This window comes from Mytilus trossulus, chromosome 7 (assembly GCF_036588685.1).
Source record: "Mytilus trossulus isolate FHL-02 chromosome 7, PNRI_Mtr1.1.1.hap1, whole genome shotgun sequence".
NCBI classification, from domain to species: domain Eukaryota; kingdom Metazoa; phylum Mollusca; class Bivalvia; order Mytilida; family Mytilidae; genus Mytilus; species Mytilus trossulus.
Window position 1 is genome coordinate 70,199,175 of NC_086379.1, and position 20,970 is coordinate 70,220,144.

General features: G+C 32.3%; 1 protein-coding gene and 1 long non-coding RNA gene across 5 annotated transcripts in view; one reads left to right on the forward strand and one right to left on the reverse strand.

The window, feature by feature from the left end:
- The window catches only part of LOC134725709 (deleted in malignant brain tumors 1 protein-like), an 85,292-nt gene that overhangs the window by 15,123 nt on the left and 49,199 nt on the right, over positions 1-20,970 (forward strand). For all 4 annotated transcript variants that reach the window (XM_063589739.1, XM_063589738.1, XM_063589740.1 and 1 more), the window contains 3 exons: positions 4,529-4,664; positions 6,951-7,011; positions 17,567-17,649. In XM_063589739.1, coding sequence (XP_063445809.1) covers positions 4,529-4,664; positions 6,951-7,011; positions 17,567-17,649 — 280 coding nt within the window. The remainder of the gene's footprint in view (positions 1-4,528; positions 4,665-6,950; positions 7,012-17,566; positions 17,650-20,970) is intronic.
- On the reverse strand, positions 7,325-13,175 carry LOC134725710 (uncharacterized). The gene is made up of 4 exons (XR_010108584.1): positions 13,003-13,175; positions 10,141-10,222; positions 9,598-9,699; positions 7,325-8,034 (listed from the first exon to the last, which is right to left on the reverse strand). It is a non-coding gene; the product is annotated as an uncharacterized LOC134725710 (long non-coding RNA).

Sequence of the window (20,970 nt, forward strand, 5' to 3'; positions counted from 1 at the left end):
GTTCATGTGTAGCTGGACTTTTATGTGGTGCATCACAGTTTGGTCTGGATGACCTTGAAAGAGCATGCTGGGACTTTGTCAACCATTCTGTTAAATCAGGGACCATCTCAAAAATCATACCATCTGCCAAGAGATACAGCCATCATAAAACTGGTCAGAGACTCATGGAGAAGATATTTAGTGAAACACAGCAAAGTGTTGACTTGTAAATGACTGTTCAGTGCCTAACTTTTGTTATAACAATTAGTGCTATGTTTGTATTATTAATTTATAGATAAATGAATAAATATATATACAAAAAAGCTGTCTTTATTTGTGATCAATGGTGTTTCCGAGCTTGCTCATTAAATAGGGGTCAAGAAGCAGAACCAGTTTGTCCTATTATGATTCCTTAGAGTGATTGGAGTGTATATAATGGTTATACAGTTAACAAAGCATGCTAATCTGAAATGGGCAATAGTCTACCTCATATTTACATTCAATATCATAATCAGAACCTGGATCAATATAATGTGCAGAAAGTCTTATGATGGTTCTTCTTATAGTTATTTCAATTTACACTTTATCTGTTAATTCTTCATTAAAATAAGTGTTAGAAAAGAAGTATCAATTCACACCACAAACTACCTTGTAAAGTGTGATGAACTTTTTTTTGCTTTTTGGATGGATTGATATCTCTTTGACATATTACTCCTTATCATTCTTAATTTTATTTGTGTTAATATTACCTGCATTCAAGGCACTGTGGAAATTCATGAGATATAAAATGTAGCTAATGAAACCTTTACATACTTGTTAGTCTTCAATGTTTTCCAAAATCTTGGTAAATTAAGATATGATTTGGTGTAACTTATCAGGTCTTGGGTAATATTACTTTCAAGTGCCAGTCTTTGTAAGAATTGATCAATTTACAAAAATTACAAAACATAGCTGGAAAAGACCCCACAGACTTAACCATCCTATTTTGTTGGAAAAGACCCCACCAACTTAACCATCCTATTTTGTTGGAAAAGACCCCAACAACTTAACCATCCTATTTTGTTGGAAAAGACCCCACCAACTTAACCATCCTATTTTGTTGGAAAAGACCCCAACAACTTAACCATCCTATTTTGTTGGAAAAGACCCCACCGATTTAACCTTCCTATTTTGTTGAAAAAGACCCCACCATCTTAACCATCCTATTGTGTTGGAAAAGACCCCACCGATTTAACCTTCCTATTTTGTTGAAAAAGACCCCACCGGCTTAACCATCCTATTTTTGGCAAAAGACCCCACTGACTTATCCATCCTATTTTGAAGGTACCCTTATTCTGAGTTAAGACTACTGGAGGTCTTTTGTTAATCTTTATTTGGTAATTTGAGAAATCTCTAGATAACTTTTGGAGAAGACGTTATTAAGTTGTATAACTTGTGTCTGATCCTTTTTTCATTTTAAACAATAAAATATGTTTAAACTAAACTAACTTTTGGTTAGAATGATTGCAGATTACAGAGTTATCTCCCCTTAATTGTTAATGTCTAGTTCATTTCACACAAATACTGTCTTGAATTATCAGAGTAGGAAAAGGAAACAAATGTTGTAATTATGAACCATTATACAATTTGATCATAAATTAGTATCAACTTATGTGGGTTTTTGCTCATCATGTTTTCATCCCTGCTTAATTCTTTTTTTTTTAATGTGAAGTCTAAAAGAAAACTACTTTTAAAAAAAAATCAGCCCTTTCAAATTAAATACAAGATATTGGAATCTTATGAGCATTCTTTTCTCAAATTTTAATATCTTTTAATTATGGATGAAGAAACACAATTTGATATACATTAATAAGAAGATATCAAATGAAATTTTCCAAGGTTTGCTTAATATTTCACATCATAGATTAATAATTTAATTTTGGATGTGTCTTCTGATTGGCTGACATTGTTTTGTTTATCAGCTCATAGACATAATTTAGTCATATGACTGTGACATCATCAACATTTTTTCCTGGTTTACTCTGATCTAGAATTGAATTAGAATTAAGTTACAAGAAATCACTGTAATATTTTATCTGTCTATTTGAAATAACATAAAAATGTGGTGCACACTTTAAGATAACCCACTACACGGGTTATTCAGTGTGCACCACTTTTTAATGCTATTTCTTCACGCGTACCAAAGAAGATAACATCTTTTCGTGGAATTTTGAAATAAAGATTGTGATTTAATTATGAACTTGTTTTGCATTAGATAGAGATAACTGTATTGTATTTGAAGTTTTTCGGAAACAAATGTTGTAATTATGCGTTGCCAGGTAAACTAAATTTGTGACAGTAAAATTACTGATGGCCGTCCTTAAAGCTTCAAATACAATACTGCTATCTCTTAAGTTGCATGCAGTTCTTGCTAAATAATTGTGTTTTGACAAGTTATATATTAAGTTTTACTGATTGATGTATATATAATATTTTTTGGGGAACAGTGTGCAGAATTATACTTTTTTAAACCATGTACAGAACTAAAAATAGATATGACTTTTCTTACTAATAATTTTTTGAATTAGAAAATGAGTTGCTACATGTATCTCCAGTTGACTAAGTTAAGAATTTTATTTAAAAAAACATTTTTCCTAAATTGTAAAGATAACATCAGGGCATACATGATCATTTGTATGATGTAGTATAAAATATGGAATATATCCCCTTCTATTTTATTAAGAAACACCTACAATTTATTTAATTTTCAAATAATGTTAATGATACATAAAAATATTCATGAACAATTTCTTTCTCTTTCCTGTTGTTTAAGATTTTTTGGGGTAAAATAAGATAATTTTGAATGTCAGCTTTTATAAATAATATTGCTTTAATTAAATTCAACCAATTAGGCATGATTATATTTCCCCCTTGTGATTAAGTTATAATATAATTAATCAAATTAGCTTCACTAACCAATCAACTAATCAACAGAATGAATGAATACCATGATAACCCCAAGCTGTAGACAAGCCAACAACTCTGTGGAACTGTAATTGGCAGAAATGTCTCCATGTCTCAATCTTTATGCCATTTAATGCTACTTGTCATAAAGGAGCAATTCATTTCATAATATTTCATGTATATAAATATAAAAATGTGAAATTACAAATCATTTCAAATTATATCTCTGTCATTTACACACAAATATACAACAACAATAACAAAATGGATAGATGTGAATCTACTCTGGCTTTAGTGGACTTTGAACAAGTGGAACAGGATGACTATTCCTCTGGATATGAATCCACACCATCAGACTCTGAGTCATCCACATCAACTCAGAAACCACAGAGTAACAGACTGGTACCTATCAGCTACAACAGGGATCCAGTCAAGATAAAAGAAAAGATGAGCTACAGAAATACACGAGCTCTGGCAGAACAATTGAAGGTCATTTCATCCATACCAGAACTTTGTGATGTCACATTTGAAGTGGGTTCAGACAAGGTGAAAGTTCATGGGGTCAAGGCCATCTTAGGAACAAGAAGCAGAGTGCTGTACAATCTTATCTTAAAGAAACAGAAAGAAGCTGAATTTCAGAGAAAAGCTGACAAAAAAGACAAGAAAAAGAAAACCTCCATTCAATCAGACAAAGTGATCATTGTTGTGAAGAAGTATGAACTAGAAGACTTCAGAAAGATCATACAGTTCATACACAGTGGTTCTGTGGACATCAACAGTTCATGTGTAGCTGGACTTTTATGTGGTGCCTCACAGTTTGGTCTAGATGACCTTGAAAGAGCATGCTGGGACTTTGTCAATCATTCTGTTAAATCAGGAACCATCTCAAAGATTATACCAGCTGCCAAGAGATACAGCCATCATAAAACTGGACAACAACTCCTAGAGAAGATATTTAGTGAAACACAGCAAAGTGTTGAATTGTAAATGAACCACTGAACGCTATAAATGTGCTATTTGTCATCACTAATAGTGCTTTTTGTCGTAACTAATAGTGCTATTGTTTTTGTTATGAAATTTGAATAAATATTTGAATGATCCTAAAAATTCTTTATTCTTTAATATTTTATAAAAATAAGAAGGCATGTTTTTATTGCCAAAGAGGCATTAATTCACTGCATTCCAAATGAAGTAGATGTAAACAACAATAGGAAACCATATGACCTTCAACATTGAGAAAAACCCAAACACCATAGTCAGCTATAAACAACAATAGGAAACCATATGGCCTTCAATTGAGAAAAACACATACACCATATGAGTCAGCTATAAAAGGCACTGACATACCAATTAATGTGAAACAATTCAAACATGAACACTAACAGTTTATATATAACTGAACAGTAAACCAAATTTGACAGTCATAACCCAATGACAACCACAGAACTAATATCATGGTATGAATGGGATCTCAAAAAAGAACTCTTATTAGCTGTTTTAAACATCAAAACAAGTTCCTATGTTACCTCACTATAATGTAAGTTCTCAAACATACTTTTTATGTTGTTTTAATTTACCTGATGTGTAAATGTAAGGATATTTGTAGGGATTGGGAGACCACAAGTTCTGTCGTAACCCTGACGTTGACAAACAACCTTGGTGTTGGGTTAAAGTTGGTACAAATGACTTTGGATTCTGTGATATAACACAATGTGACCAAGCACCTGTTACTACAACAACAGGTAGGGTCTATTTTTGTAAAATTAGAATATCATTCCTAATTAAGTGCATCTGAAAGACCTGTAAGTAGGCTATGTGCTTCACTTATATGAGGGTGGTAAAGGGTTATTTTTGTGCAACGTGCTCACCATTTTTTATTTCACGTTCAATGTGTTTTTACTTTTTTATTTGACATCAGTCGTGCAAGACGGGTGCCTCGTTCAATGTGTTCCTGCTTATTGAATTTTATGTGCATCGTGATTTTCAAAGTCTTATTTTGCGTGCTACCTACTTTTCAAATAAATTTCAAACACTTGGCAGGGATCATCAAGAAATACTTTTTTAAAAGCAATAAACCAATTAAATCATAAATGTGTATACTAAATCGGGAATATCAAGAAAAACAAAGAGTTGATGTTATACAGGAAGACAGTGACTCAGTCACAAAAGGTTCAAATCAAATTATTTATTTTTCGTGCAATGTTCATTACAGAAATTATTTCACGTTCAGTGTAAAATTATGTTTTATTTCACGTTTTTTTTCGTGCAAGCACCCTCCCTTTACCACCCTCTTATATGGAGCAGACACAGACCTCTCAGTGGAATAAGTACTGTGGATTCATTATTTTTTGTTGGATACCAATTTTCGTGGTTTTCGTGGCTACAAGTGAACTACGAAATTAAATGTTCAACGATTGACATATTTCATATAGGCATACACACAGACTTCCGCAAAACCAAGAAATCAAATATCAATGAACATTCAAGTTTTCCCGAATCCACAAAAATTGGTACCCACAAAAATTAATGAATCCACAGTAGTTTATGAATTTGATAATCTTTCAATGATTATTTGCATTACCTTGTATTTTATGATATGAAGAGAATGGAGTGTTTCCTTGGAAATTTTATGGATCTGACTGCAGTATGGTATTATGTTTTATTACACTTCACGTTAAAATGCCAGATTTTAGTTGGCTAAGACAAGGGTGTCAATTTACTCTATCACATGGCTGAGTGGGTGACAATTGTTTTTAATGATACCCTTTTGTCTAGACCAATCAGAAATCGATAATTCAAAAAATAATGAATTGAATTTACACCAAGGAATTAAATACAATGCTTAAGTTCTACGTTTTGGCTAAGATTTTATTATCGACTGTTAAAATAAATAACATCTTGCTTGACTTTTGTTTTTTTCTTCTAACGTTGTTATGAACGTGACGTCATAGAAAATACTTTTAAAATAAAGGTAATCTGTAAAAGCCAATAATGATAGGACATTCAGTATAATAAATTAAATAACACATAGCTGAGAGGGTGATAGTGCAGATTGGAACACCTCCAAAAGGCATTGTCAACCTTGGCTTCGCCGAGGTTGACATTGTTTTTTCGGGGTACCAATCTGCTCTATCACCCTCTCAGCTATGTGTTAATTATATAGAGATTAATACATGGCCTTTTCCATATCAGCCTGGGTATCATCCCGAGACCCCTATATCAGCCCGAGACAGAGTCGAGGCGCTGATATGGGTCGAGGGATGATACCCAGGCTGATATGGAAAAGGCCATGTATTAATTGCTTTATCATATACTTCAGACAATAGTTTTATGTAAGGCAAATAAACAAATGCAACAACTAAAACAGTCAAAATCTTTATAAAGAAGTAAGTTATGAATCAAATATACGATAGTTGTCCAACAACAGCATCACTACCTCCATATATATTATGTATGGTAACATTTCCTATAGAGGCATTTTGAAACATTGAAAATTTGGAAGAGTTTTATGATCATTTTAACTCCAGGTTTGTTGTACTATAAAATGATTCATAATTGCCAATGGCATTTGTAAGCAAGTACTTTTAAAACTATCCCCACAAAAGTTCACGTAAATTTTGACGTCGTCATAAAAAATATCTGACGCGACAATGGAAAAGTAAACAAACCGATACCGGAAACACCGGAAGTAACTTGCTCGAGAAGCACTGTTATGGATTTTTGCACAAGACGCCCCTGAAATGTGTTATCAGCTGGGCTGATATGGGGTGTCAGCCTGGATGGGAAATTATGGCTTGTGTACTTCCGTTCGTTACACATATGCAAAAGCTATCATATTAATGCTAAGTATATGATAAATAATGTTAATGTCTTCCTGGTAACGATCTTTTGAGTTAAACCATTGACAACTGGTTTTTACAGTATGCTATTTAATAGGCATGGTAAGATTAACATATAAATACCAAGATATTTTAAGATATAGTTCATTATAAAGAGACAAGGAGACTAATTGATGTTTATATTTACAGAAGCACCAAAGGACTGCCCAGAGGAGGAATTTTATTGTTACAACCATGTTAAAAGTAGAGAGTAAGTTTCTATTGACAATTTGTACTTTTATTGAATTTTGGATCCTCAATGCTCTTCAACTTTGTACTTCTTTGACTTTATTAATATTTTGACATGAGCGGCACTGATGAGTCTTATGTAGATGAAACGTTGGTCTGGCGTACTAAGTTATAATCCTGGTACTTTTGATAACTATTTATGAAATTCTATGATCTCAGATGTAAAAAGAGTATAACAATTAAAAATAAGGGCAATACCATCCTGTATAAAAAAAAACTAGCTGACCCTGTCTGTATATCTTTGGTAAATAGCTGTGTCTTTTTTGGTGATTTCCCTCATGAAAAAATAGTGTCTGAATTCTGTCTGACAAGTATTCTTAATTTTTCTTATTTTTTTCTGAATAATGTCTGAATAGCTAAAAATGTGTTCATTAATGCAAATGTCTGAATTTTTACTGGATTTCGGACTATTATGGAAAAATTCAGAATTTTCATTCGCACATTCAGACAGGAATCAGAAAACCATTCAGACAAAAATCAGAATAGCATTCAGACAAAAATCAGAATTATGTAAGAATGAATTAAGGCAATATTCAGAATGAATTCAGAAAAATCTGAATTTAATCAGAAAGATTAAGAAATAATCAGACACATTCAAAAATATCCAGATAACATTCAGAAATATCCAGACAACATTCAGATGGATTCAGACAGATTCAGAAATATATTCAGAAAACATTCAGAATGTGGATATCCATACAAAACTTTGTAACTTATACAACAGATATTCCCCTAAAAACCTAAAAAGAAGTTCTTAAAGTTGAATGAAAATCAATGTGTAAGCACATTGATGATGGTCAAATACCCTTAGCCTCTATTCAATAATAAATAAAATCCAAATTTTCAGGAAGTTTGTAAATTAATAGTTTCAATAACATAAAATTCAAACTTTAAATTTTCAATTTAATTTTATTATCTGATATGGATCTGTGATTCCCTGGTCTGTTCTTTTTCTGTCTCTCGAGGTCTCCATCTCTCTTGTGACCTGAGTAAATAAAAAAACAAGCTAATAAAAGAACAGAACTTCAATGTCTCTTGTGTTGCATTTTTCTTGTCTGCCCAGGGACAATAACTAAAATTCCACAAATTCTTGTTTGAAACTGTTACTAAATCACTATGATATTTCTTCCCATTTCCCTAAATCCAACCCTTGACATTGATGATGTGAGCCATTGGTATACATTTTATAAAAATCTGGCATGAATTGCCACATGACATGTATGAGTGCTATTTTTTCTGTATTTAATTAACATTGGAAAAACAAAACATTCTTTGAATGGAACTTTGCCATTAACAAATACACAACTTCCTAGTATCAAGAAAATTTTAATTAATTTTTAATTATAAATGGTCATATATCTATGCAATTCTTCAATCCCATATGCAATACATGTATTTTATCAAGTACTTGGGAACCAATTTTTGGGACAAATTCAGTTGACTTTTAAAATCTTTGACCTTGACCTCATAATTAGTTGTTAGGAATCCTTAAGGAATCTATAATCAAATGAATATCATGCTGATTTTTTATTTATTTATAGTTTAATGTATTAGTTTTAATGAATATGCAATTAAAGAACCTTAGTGATTTCGCTCACATACCCCACATCCCCACATTTTCATTGGAGAAATAAAATAAGTGCAAGAATAAAAAATTATATAAAAAAATTGAATTATAATTTCCTTATATGTCCTTATTACCGTATCTACAAAGTTTCATGAAATTCTGTCGTGTGGTTTCAGAGGAGTTGCAATGACAAACTGTTGCAGTAGTACGTTGAAGCAAATAAGTTCAAAGGGGCGTAACTCCTATAGAAAAAATTGAATCACAATTTCTGGTCAATATGCACAACTACATAGTATTTCTTTATTATTATCCACAGTTTCATGAAATTCTGTTATGTGGTTTCAGAGGAGTTGCAATGACATACTGTTGCAGAAGTATATTAAGCAAATAAGTTCAAAGGGGCGTAACTCCTAGAAAAAAAATTGAATCATAATTTCATGATGTATGTCCTTATTATCTACAAAGTTTCATGAAATTCTGTTGTGTGGTTTCAGAGGAGTTACAATGACAAACTGTTGCAGTAGTACTAGTACATTAAAGAAAATTAGTTCAAAGGGGCATAACTCCTAGAAAAAGAATTTATAATTTCCTGTTGATATGCACAACTGCATTATATGTCCTTATTATCTAAAAAGGTTTTATGAAATTCTGTTGTGTGGTTTGAGAGAAGTTGCGATGACAAGAAACGGGACTGATGAACTGATGGATGGACAGACAGATAGACTGAGACAGGTCAAAAACATTATATCCTCTGCAACTTCGTTAGTTGCTTGCTGTATAATTGATGTAGGAATTCTTTATTTCAAATATATGTGTCAGCGTCATAAATTAATTTAAGGTATTGGCTGTATGGTGACCATTAGCTATCATTGTTGTCATCTACATTTGTACTGCATTCATATAGTAGATAGTTGTCTCATTGGAAAACATTCCACACTTACAGCTTATTTTTAGGCTATTAAAACTAAAGCATGTACATACCAGATTCAATTGATTTTGCACAATTTTTCTTTTTAATAGTTCTGTTCAAAAACATGTACATTAAGTCGTAAGTCTCTTTCACTGACATCTGTGGAACCAATTCTAAAAAGTTAAATTAAAATATTAGTATCAATACTGACACCTAAATTTATGAACTTGTATAAAATATTCAACAGTTGTCTTAAAGTGAAATTCAAAAAGAGCCATCAGAAAAGACTTATCAAAATTTGATGGGTTGTGGTTTTTTTTTAAGAAAGATATTGGAAATACAATCAACTAAAAGTTTTATCAGTGTTGATTTAAAACAAAAAGTGTCTTTCGACCCTTTCACTTAGAACAGAACAGCCCTTACTGTGATTTTAAATAGATTAATGCATAAGTAACATGTGCAACAACGGCAATATATATAAACCGAAGGTAAGAATATCTAAGTGAAGTACATTGTATTTGCCACTGGACATGCTGGATGTAAAGCAAAAAAGTAAATATTTGTATATTCTTATAAATTGAAAGGTTGCTGTGTCTCATCTCTGACATTCTTACCTCAAAACAATTGGTACTTTTCCACATTATCATAAACACAATGATGCAGATCATCTTTCATCCAACTTCAAATGGCTCAGTCCTTAAAAAAGAAGAGAATATTGTTTTTTATTGGTACATTGTATAAAAATTGATTTTGTTATAAGTCAATTAAAACCATACTAAATATTATTTTAAACACATGCACATTTAACTGTTCAATTAAATTTAAAAAAAAAAAAAAAAAGTAATGGTGATACATGTAGGTATTGATTTAATAGCCTACTATATTCTATTGTACCTGTACCAAGTCAGGAGCCTGTAATTGAGTGGTTCTTGTGTTTTGCTGTTTGTTATATTTGTTTTTCTTTTAATGTTTTGCATAGTTTGTTAAAATATTGTGTCATAACACCACTTTCCTGTTTGGTGCACACAAATTTAGTTCAATTCCTCCACATTCTATATGTGCCTGTCCAAAGTCAGAAGCCTGTAGTTGAGAGTGGTTCAGGTTGTTGTTGTTTCGTGTACTGTCAATTATGTCTTGTTTTCGTTTACTGTTTTGTAATAAATTGGACTTTAAATTTTTTTAAATTGAATCGTTTCATATTGTAAATGTTCTTGTCAGGATTGTCAAGACCAATTATTGCTATAATACATGGTATAGGTTTCATAGGCGGATCCCGGGGCCCTAGTTTTTAGTGGCTTTGAACTAGCTGTCCGTAACTTTAAGTACTCTCAGATCTGTACTTAGTATCTTTTTGTTTGGATATACAAGTACCCCAGCCACGTCCACTCTGTTTTTGCTACTGGTAGTTGTATTTTATTTGTATCCATCTGATGAGTTTAGCAACTGTTTAACAGATTTTTATAGTTTATTCTTTTGTGTAGTTACACAACTGTCCCAGGTTTAGGGGGAGGGGAATTCCTGCTATAAATGTGTTCAACCCTACCACATTCTGTATGTATGTGCCTTTCCAGAGTCCGGAGCCTTTAATTCAGTGGTTGTCGTTTGTTGATGCTTAACATATTTGTTTTTCCTTCTTTTTTTGTGTACATAAATTCTTATTTGAGTTGTTTTACATTTGTCATTTTGGGGCATTTTATAGTCGTCTATTTGGTACGGGTGTTGCTCATTGTTGAAGGCCATACAGTGACCTAAAATTGTTAATGTCTGTGTCATTTGGTCTCTTGTGGAGAGTTGTCTCATTGCATATCATACCACATTTTCTTATTTGTATACAGCTTATGGCTATTCCTGGCTGACCCAAGAATCTGTCTCTCATGAACTATTGGTATCATACAACTATCACTTTTCTATTGTGGTGTCAGATGTTTTGTATTATGACTTCAAAACTTTACGGGAATCACTGTGATGTCCACAAATAGTGATAAGGTGTATATTGGTAATTGTAATAAGTTCTGTAAAGTCAGAAATTATTTCATGCATTTATTGATTAAGATATTGTCATTTCAAAATAAAGTGTGATTCCATAGTGGACTATACATTATGGGATTTTCTCATTGTTGAAGGCTGTACAGTAACCTATTAATATTATTGTTAATTTCTGTCCATTTTGGTCTCTTTTGAAGAGTTGTTTCATTGGCAATCATACCAGATCTTCTTTTTTTTATACTGTCAGACCTCATAATTATTTCGACTATGTTTACCCTATTCCCGTAGTCCAAATAATTATGACGTCTTGAAAGGCTATTATATTTTTTTTCCTTGACAACAAAAAATATAATAGCCTTTCAAGATGTCATAATTATTTGGACTATGTTTACCCATATAATTTATAATTACATGTTCATTGTTGTTTTTAATTTTGCATAGTATAATCTGACTATAAGGAAACGACCATTTGATATTCTGTCACAGGAGGAGGCACGATTAATTTTGGAATATGTATTTTGTGATTCCTGATTGTTTTATTTTTTAGTTGTTTAAAAAGATAGTTGTAATTATTACATTGGTTGCAATAAATTACATTGATTTCCCAGTTAAATAAAAACCGATAATTTCACATGTGAAATAAACGTGGTTATTTCACTCTCTGACGTCATACAACAATAGGCGTTGTCAGGACGTCGATAACGTCGGATCAAAACAAATTGTGAATGCGTAGTAAAAACATATAGTTCCTTACATTTTCTACATTAATTTCATAAAAAAAAACATTAGCCAATGTAATAAAAAGTATAACTAATCGCCATATTTGAATATCAAAAATAAGACAACTTGTGACCGAACGTCGCTATGGATTAAACTCGTGCTACGCACTTGTTTAATCCATGCGTCATTCGGTCACGCGTTGTCTTATTTTTTATATTCAAATACGGCGATTAGTTATACTATAAATATCCTTTATTTTGGTGTGTAAAGTAATTTTTCATTCTGATATCTTTAAAGGCAAGGCTATAATTACAACGTCTGGCAAGGCTATTTTATCTTTTTTCTGGGACGAAATTAGTCCAAATAATAACGGTATAACATCTGGCAAGACTATTTTAATTTTTTTCTGGGACGCAGTCGTAAGAAGGTGTCCCCGAATTTTTTTTAAAAAGCCTTGCCAGACGTCATAATTATTTGGACTAGGACGATGTCATAGGCAGGCATTGGGCCGGGCCAGATGTTATAATTATTTGGATCATGTTATAATTATTTGGATCATCCAAATAATTATAACATCTGGCAAGGCTATTTTATGTTTTTCTGTGACGCCGTCGTAGGAAGGCCCCCCCCCTAAAAAAAATAGCCTTGCCAGACGCAGGACATAGGGCAGGACAAGATTATTCAATTTTCAAATCCCCTGCCCCACCCACAATATTAAATGGCCGTTTCCAAATTAAAAAAATAGCATTGAAATAGACACATATTCATACCCCATGATCGTTATTGGCACTGATTTTTGTATAGCCTGTAACTGTTGTCACTTGCAGTTGTGGATATTTGTCTTGTATGTGCGTTTGGATTTACACTGACAGTTTACAAGTTGTAGTCAATTTCCTGGGCAAGTTGAAAACCATCTTCTGAATGGCAAACGTCATTTTTTCCTTTATATCAAGCTGTTATACATACAAAGGTTCTCGTTGTTATCTTTAAAATATCTGTCCTGCAGCGTTCAAACGTTGTCTGCGTCACACGATCTAGATCTAACATGAAAACCAACTCCGGATCATTTTCCGGATTATAGACGATTACGTTCACCGATTACCATGAAATCGCCCGCCGAGAATAAATATATCGTACAAGGAAATTTTTACTTTATTTCTGAAACTAATATAACACACGTGCTATAGCTGTCTCAGCGGTCTCGTATGATTAATTTATGGAGGTTTTCAACCACTATAAATATCCGTCTACTGATATGGAATAATTTATAGGCAGCCTAATTTATAAACGGACGTTATATATGCCCCCTTATAGTTTATAGTGTATTTACTGGAACTATTATACGAACTGTTATTGTAATAGTCCTAGGTTTTTACCACAGACGTATTTTTAAGTAGCAAGTTAAACAAACGGACAAAAAAACGGGATTTTTAGGGCTGCATTTGTCATAAAAACAATTAACCTACAAACCGACTCGCTGCGAGAAAAACGTCACGAACTTTAAATCTGGTCGGGTAAAAAATCGTTAGTATACTGTGACTGTCCCTGTGAGAACTGATCGTATTCTTATATACTCCACTTTGTAATAATGGCAACTTTTAACAATGTAATCATATTTTCCCTACAGGAGCCTCAACGATAATTGATTCCTGTCAATCAAGTAAGCAGTTAACCCGATATCTTAATTTCTCACCAATCTAACCTAGTGCAGTCGACACGCTTTGGTACTTCGATGTCAGTTATCTATTTCGTAAGCGATGTCAAGTTCCAACGCTCAAGCAGCAGATTGTATAGTTAATGCAATACACAAATCATTTAAAAAAACGCCATTGGCTGGAGCAGAAGGTCACCAACAGGTCTTCAATGCAGCGAGAAATTCCCGCACCCGGAGGCGTCCTTCAACTGGCCCCTAAACAAATATATACTAGTTCAGTGATAATAAACGCCATACTAATTACCTTTTTAAAACGGAAATGACCTTTACTTTAAAATAGTAGATCAATGATTTTATCTTTCATCTACATCTACGGCACTGGAAAAAGGTACTTTGTTGGAATTTTTAAACTTGTCAGTGAAAAAAAAAACCAGTGAATAACGGGCGATCTGAATCTGATGAAAACTGTTTTTTCACCCAAACTTTAACTGATATATGTGGAATTTATTGAAAACAGAACATTGCTGTTGAAAGCAGTGCCGAAATTTTCTTTAAAAAAAATACGACATTGGAATGAAATCACTGAAACTTGGCTTAATCTTTTTTTTCACATTCCCGTAATTTTTCCAATAAAAAACTATCATTTCATGTTCAGGGGGAGGGTTGGGATGTAATCAGTTACAAAAAAAAGTCGAGAAAAACAGGCAGGACGATATTTTTTATAAAAAGGTCAGGATAAGAAAATGGCAGGACTGATGACTGATAAGAGCGAATATATAAGAACGCATGCAGGAAAGAGATATTACAACACGTGAAATAAAATACAGGACAACATGTTTCATCCTAGCCTCCCGTATAAATCAAATGGTAACTCCCCGGCGAAGTCGGGACGTATGGCAAACAACATTGCACATTTACTCTGGCTGCAGCAAAAGTGTGAGACACGCATAGAAACCATTTACTTTTTTAAATATAAAAAAACCATGCAGACATCAGTATTTAATTTTTATTAACACTCGACAACGAATATATTCCATATTTTCTTTTTTCCTCTTGTCTGTAATCGTCCGAACACATTCTTCACGCTAAGCTTTTCTTTTGTTGGACAGCATCTGTTTTGAACTCGAAAGAGCATCAACACAATGGGGGTCTATAGTGGCTCTCAGGCCATATATACTGTGCAGTTTTCAATGGGTAATTATCAATTAGATCAGATCCGAATTTTCATGATAAATACGATAATCTGAGGACTAGTATGTTCTTCGTGATAACTAAGAAATAAATGAATGAAGATGAGTGGAGTTAGTAATACCTTAGCTATACCTAAAACGGATCACTTCTTAGAATTTTGAATAAATCAATGGGGTTCTATTTCACGGAGAAACATATTTCTTAAATGCAATGAAACAGTGTTGAAGGCCTTACATTGACCTATAATGGTTTACTCTTATAAATTGTTATTTGGATGAAGAGTTGTCTCATTGACACTCACACCACATCTTCCTATATCTATAATTGCTGAGAACGAAATTTCTCTTTGTCTATTGATTTACAAAATGACATCCCTTTTGTTCAGCTATCGTTGATATTTTTGCACATTGCAAATTTCGTTATACACGGCAATACAGAAAAGATAATTCTTACAGTTTTGTCTCTCCTTGAAGAAACCGAAAATCGAGACATATGTACATGTATATGCTGTTTCCAGCATCAGAGGGTGGCTTTGAACATCGAATTACAAGTTAATTTGTGACTGAAACTTGCTTAGTTAACATGTATTAGTTTGATAAGGCCTGAGTTAAAGGGGAACCACTGGTGTTAGTCAATGTTATTTGGTATGCATTTAAACTAGCATTGGTGCATCTCATTTCCATGAAAATTATTTGATTATGCACCAACTGCCATGGCCTATTGACTTTAAAACGTTTGCTAAGTCTTCATGTATTAGTTTGTGATTAGGTCACTTTATGGGGAACCCCTAGTTGAACTAGCATAGTACATACATCTTCATTTCCATCGAGATTAATTGACCCTACCCCCTCAGTCATGGTCTGAAGATTTTGAAACTTTTGCTTAGTTTACAACTGTATTAGTTTGTGATAAGGTTAATTAATGCATTGGGAACATATTGTGATATGTAAATGATATTTGGTATGCAGTTTAACTGGTATTGCTACATCTCATTTCCATGGAGATAATCTGACCCTGCTCAATCTGTCATTGTCTATTGATAATTGGTATGCATATGGCAAATTTTCATTTTCATTGAGATTGTTCAGCCCATAATACCTTCAGTCATGGTTCATTGACTTTGAATATTTTGCATTACTTACATGTAAAACTTTAACTATTTTGATTTCAAAATTTACATTTCAGTGTTAGCATAACAAAAAAAATTGGTCATCTCTGTGTAAAAAATTTATTAAACATAGTTCTGACACACTTAGAAAAATTAAGACATTTTTCAGAAATTCTGAATTTGTCTGAATCATACTCTTACTGATACATACAGATTTTTAATTCGTCTTACATTCTTGGATATATTTCTGACAATTTCAGAACAATTCAGACACTTTCAGAAGTTCTTAATTTGTCTGAATAAAATTCTTAATGATTCAGAAATATTCAGCAAAAATTCAGAATTGTCAGTATCAATTCAGAATAGAAATATCAGGATTCAGAAAAATTCAGACATCATTTATCATGTAAGAAAATTTCAGAAATAATTCAGACATTTTCAGACACATTCAGACAATATTCAGAAAAAAAAAATCATGAGGGTTGTAACTTGAAAAACTCTAATGTTACAATTGTCATAAAGGAGTAGGTCCGGTAAGGACGGATTTTGGCCTCAAATTTCAGTTTCATCTGACGAAAGATTTTGACTACTTTTTAAACACTTAAGTGTCTATTTCATATGATTCAATTAATTTATGTGAAAGATTTTAACTTATTTAGTCATAAAAATCGATCCAATTCAAGCTCAAATATGAAAAATCTACAAAATATGCGAAAAAAACGCACTTTTCAGATGGTTTCTGTCAAAAACGAAAGTGATACATGTTCATCCTCAATCTTTATATATGTTATGTATTATCATCAAATACAACTTTTATTTTAATATTTTGGATGAACACAAATGCGTCCACTTTCGTTTTACACGGAAACCGTCTAAAATTGAACTAAAATGATGGAATTGTGAAGATTTCAGTAATTTAGCATGACTTATTGGTGCTAGTACCCAATATATGTGCATTGTATTGTCAAAAACAGCCCATATTTATGTAGCAGAACCATTCTACTATCCAATAAATAACTACAAGTTTACATTTTAACAATTTTGTAAAACTGCTATATTTTGGGACCGAAAAGGGGTCTTACTGGACCTACTCCTTTATACAGCTGAAATTGCTAGATTGGGCCAGATCAGGCTATTAATTAAGATAGGATATATTTACAAGCTTGCAATATACCCATATTAAACAATCAAAGTTCTCTGCAGGAGATATGATAGATTGTCTTGAAATATTTGTTTTCCATGTTTTAAATTACTTAACACTGTTTTGCATGTTTTTTAATATGTGATTTTTTCCATGACAAGAATTTTGTATCATTTTTTTTTAAAAGCACTTGAAGCAAAGATATTACTAATACTACTCAATTTCTTATTTTTAAATCAGGTATACCAAAGAATGTATTCCAGAAAGTTTTAAATGTGACAATGAAATGGATTGTGATGAAGAAGAGGATGAGCTGAATTGTGGTAAAGTTATCCCCCCTTCTTACACATATCTATTTATTTTGAAATTATCATAAGTCACTGATGGAAAATATCCATGCTTTTTTTTTTATATAAAAATTCTTTCAAAAAAGGGGTAACCACTAATTATCAATTCTAATTTATGACTTATAAATCTTTTTACATGTACATTTTTGGGATACGATTGCTGTCAAGCAATCTGTAGACTTTTACCATTGACCCTATGACACACTCCCTCACGTCATTTGTTTTATTCTAAACATTCGGCAACATCTCAGATTCTTATGATTGTCTTGCTTTAAAAGGTAAAAACAAGCAAAACAATTGAACATAAACAACTTTCCTGTAATGTTTTACTCATAATCTTCATGTGTGATATTTTCCTTGACTTATATGCGTGTTTTTAACAATACGGAAAATCAGAATAAAACAGTATTTATATTTAGTGTTTTTATAAATTTAGAAACACGTCAGAGGGAATTCCCAAATTTTGATAACTTGCCAGAGTTCTCTGAAAGCCGATCGATAATTCTATTTCTGTCACAAGAACTGAAGTGGAGTATTTCTATATTTTACCGTTATGAAACTGATATTTGATACTGTACTCTCATAAAGAAATGGAGAACCATTCATCATATCATTTAATAAACGTTCTTGTTCCAAATCGCAAGTCGCGGTTTGTTTATGTATTAATGTCCATGCGTGGTCTCACTAATTAGAGACAAAAAGAATTGTAGAGACAAAAAGCGTCAAGAAGCGACAAGAAGAATAATATTAGCAACAAGAAACTATTTAGCGACAAGAAAACATTTTTTTTATTTATATTACTTATTCGAAATAAATATTAAAAAAATATGCAAAAGAAAACAATTGCAACGACAGGAAAGTTAATTTTGATAGGGGGGAAAATGAAACTTGTAAATCTAATTCAATTGCTACATTTATTTACATGATATTTTATAAGGTATCACAGGAAGTATATTTTGTCTTTTTATTTGTTTTTAAAACCATTTTTGTACAATATATAATTAATTTGCAAAATGCATTATTTGTGCATAATTGTCCAGAAAATACATACACAAATTGTGAAATACAAATTAAGAACTGAAATCAAACAAGAGGAAAACATAATTAAAATGTGAATATTTTTCATCATTTTATTTAGTGTATTGTCTCATTTAACGATATTTATCATGTTTATGCATATAGATTGAAGATTAAAGGAAACTAATGAGAATCTTGAGTTTTCGACAGGTGTTGTACTATTCGGTACAATAATTTTATATTCTGGTGCGTGTAATTGATGAAGGTGTTAATGGATGTTATTGTTGCAATAAAACAAAGGACACGCACCTAGTTAATCTCATTTGTTGCTCTTAATTGTGTATTACCTTAGAGTGAAGCCACAGCTAATGTTGGTCCTATCAGGAAAAATTAATTGTACAGTTAGGAAGGAAATAATATTTCATGTTTTGGTTTTATTAAATCCTTCAAAAGGAAGGTGACAAATCTTTGTTTTTATTTTCATTTTATAGCGTTTACATTTCCTTTGCTGTTACACATGTTTAATTTCTACATCTATCAATATGATAATAAAAAGTACACAATCTCTTCATCGATTTTTTTTTATCTCTTCATCTTTTAATATAATCCTAAAAAATATTTTAATGTATGTGATAACAAAATGTATTCTTGTCCCTAAATAGCTTCTTGTTGCTTTTTGTCACTTATTATTTTTCTTCTTGTCGCTTCTTGACGCTTTTTGTCACTAATTAGTGAGACCCCACATGCGTGTAGTTTTCCTGATTTCAATGGGTATCAGATTGAGTGATTCCCCGCTTCATTGATTAATTTGAAACTCATGGGATTCTTTCTATGTCTGTCTGCATATGGAGGGCTATTGTTGTTGCATAATTTTAAATCACATGCATAATTTAAATTAAAATAAATGTTTCATCGTAAAAATTACCTATAACACCCCTTCAGCAGAAATGGAATCTTCCATGTTATCGTTTCGAGTTGTCTCCCTTTTCGAAGTATTCGTCAAGAAGAATTAACTCGTTAATGCCGGTAAACGTCGTATTATATTAAGAACGATCTCAATGTAAACAGAGGAGTGTGTACGGAAAGGAGTCATGCCCTCTGACCCAAAGGAACTTCAATAATTAAAGAGTAAGAAATGGGGTTCCTTCTTAACTGGTCCGCCGTTCTATATATAGCTTCGCACCGAAGTTCAGTGTAGCGATAAGTGAACACAATAGGGGTCCAGTTTAGGGTTCCTCCTAGAATTACGGTGATAAGATACGGAAGCAAGTTAACTCGTACCACGGCATTGGAACCAAAAAAGTTAACTTGTACTACTGGGAAGTCGTAACATTCAGAAAAATATATAAAAAATATGATGTTTTATGGGTTTCTGTTTGTAAACTTAAAAGAAATAAAGTTGAATTACTTGAATTTTACACAGGAGTTAAATGAAAACTTAGACAAAAATAAAGAATGTTTTAAATTAAAGCATTAATGTTTTAACTGATCTTTCAAACTAGAACATAGGCGGATCCAGCCCCCCCTTTTTTTGTGGAAAAAATTTGGTTGATAACAAAGGGAATCATTGAAGCATGACTGGAGCGGGCCCCCTCTTAGGTCAGTCAGCGGGCTCCCCCTTAGGAAAAGTTCTGGATCCGCCACTGTAGAACTTAATCCAGAGGAAAGTTAAAGTTGCTTTAACTGTACCTTATTAAAATTGAACATGTTGAATATGTATATATCCAATTTAAGTTAATTAAAGCTGTAATCCATGATCACAAATTGAATGCTATGTTTACAATTGTTGAAAGCCATGTGCTTTTTTTGCGGGGAAAATGTGGACCCCCTTAACAGGAATCAGTTAAATTTCATTGTTACATTTATTTATAGACAGTAAAAATAATTTTGGCAATCATTTTGACTAACTGCTAAGATTTAATTATTCATGAAAAATTTTCTTCGGGTGAAACTGTATATACCTTAATTATCTACATCTGCCACAGTATTTTCTATCCAATATACAAGGAACATAAGCTACAAATTGGTCATTGTACTTTCAAATTATATACATTTTACAGACTTAAGAGGTATTGGGTGAAAGTAACGTATATCATGTATATTCATCATTTAACACCATTTGAATGCATTTAAATAAGTTGGTACGAGTTAGCAATGGTACGAGTTTGCATTGGTACAAGTTTTTTTTTAATGGTACGAGTTTACAATGGTACAGGATAACTATAATTCGATAAAACACAATAAGTACATGGCTCATACACTTGTAACGGGGATTGGCTA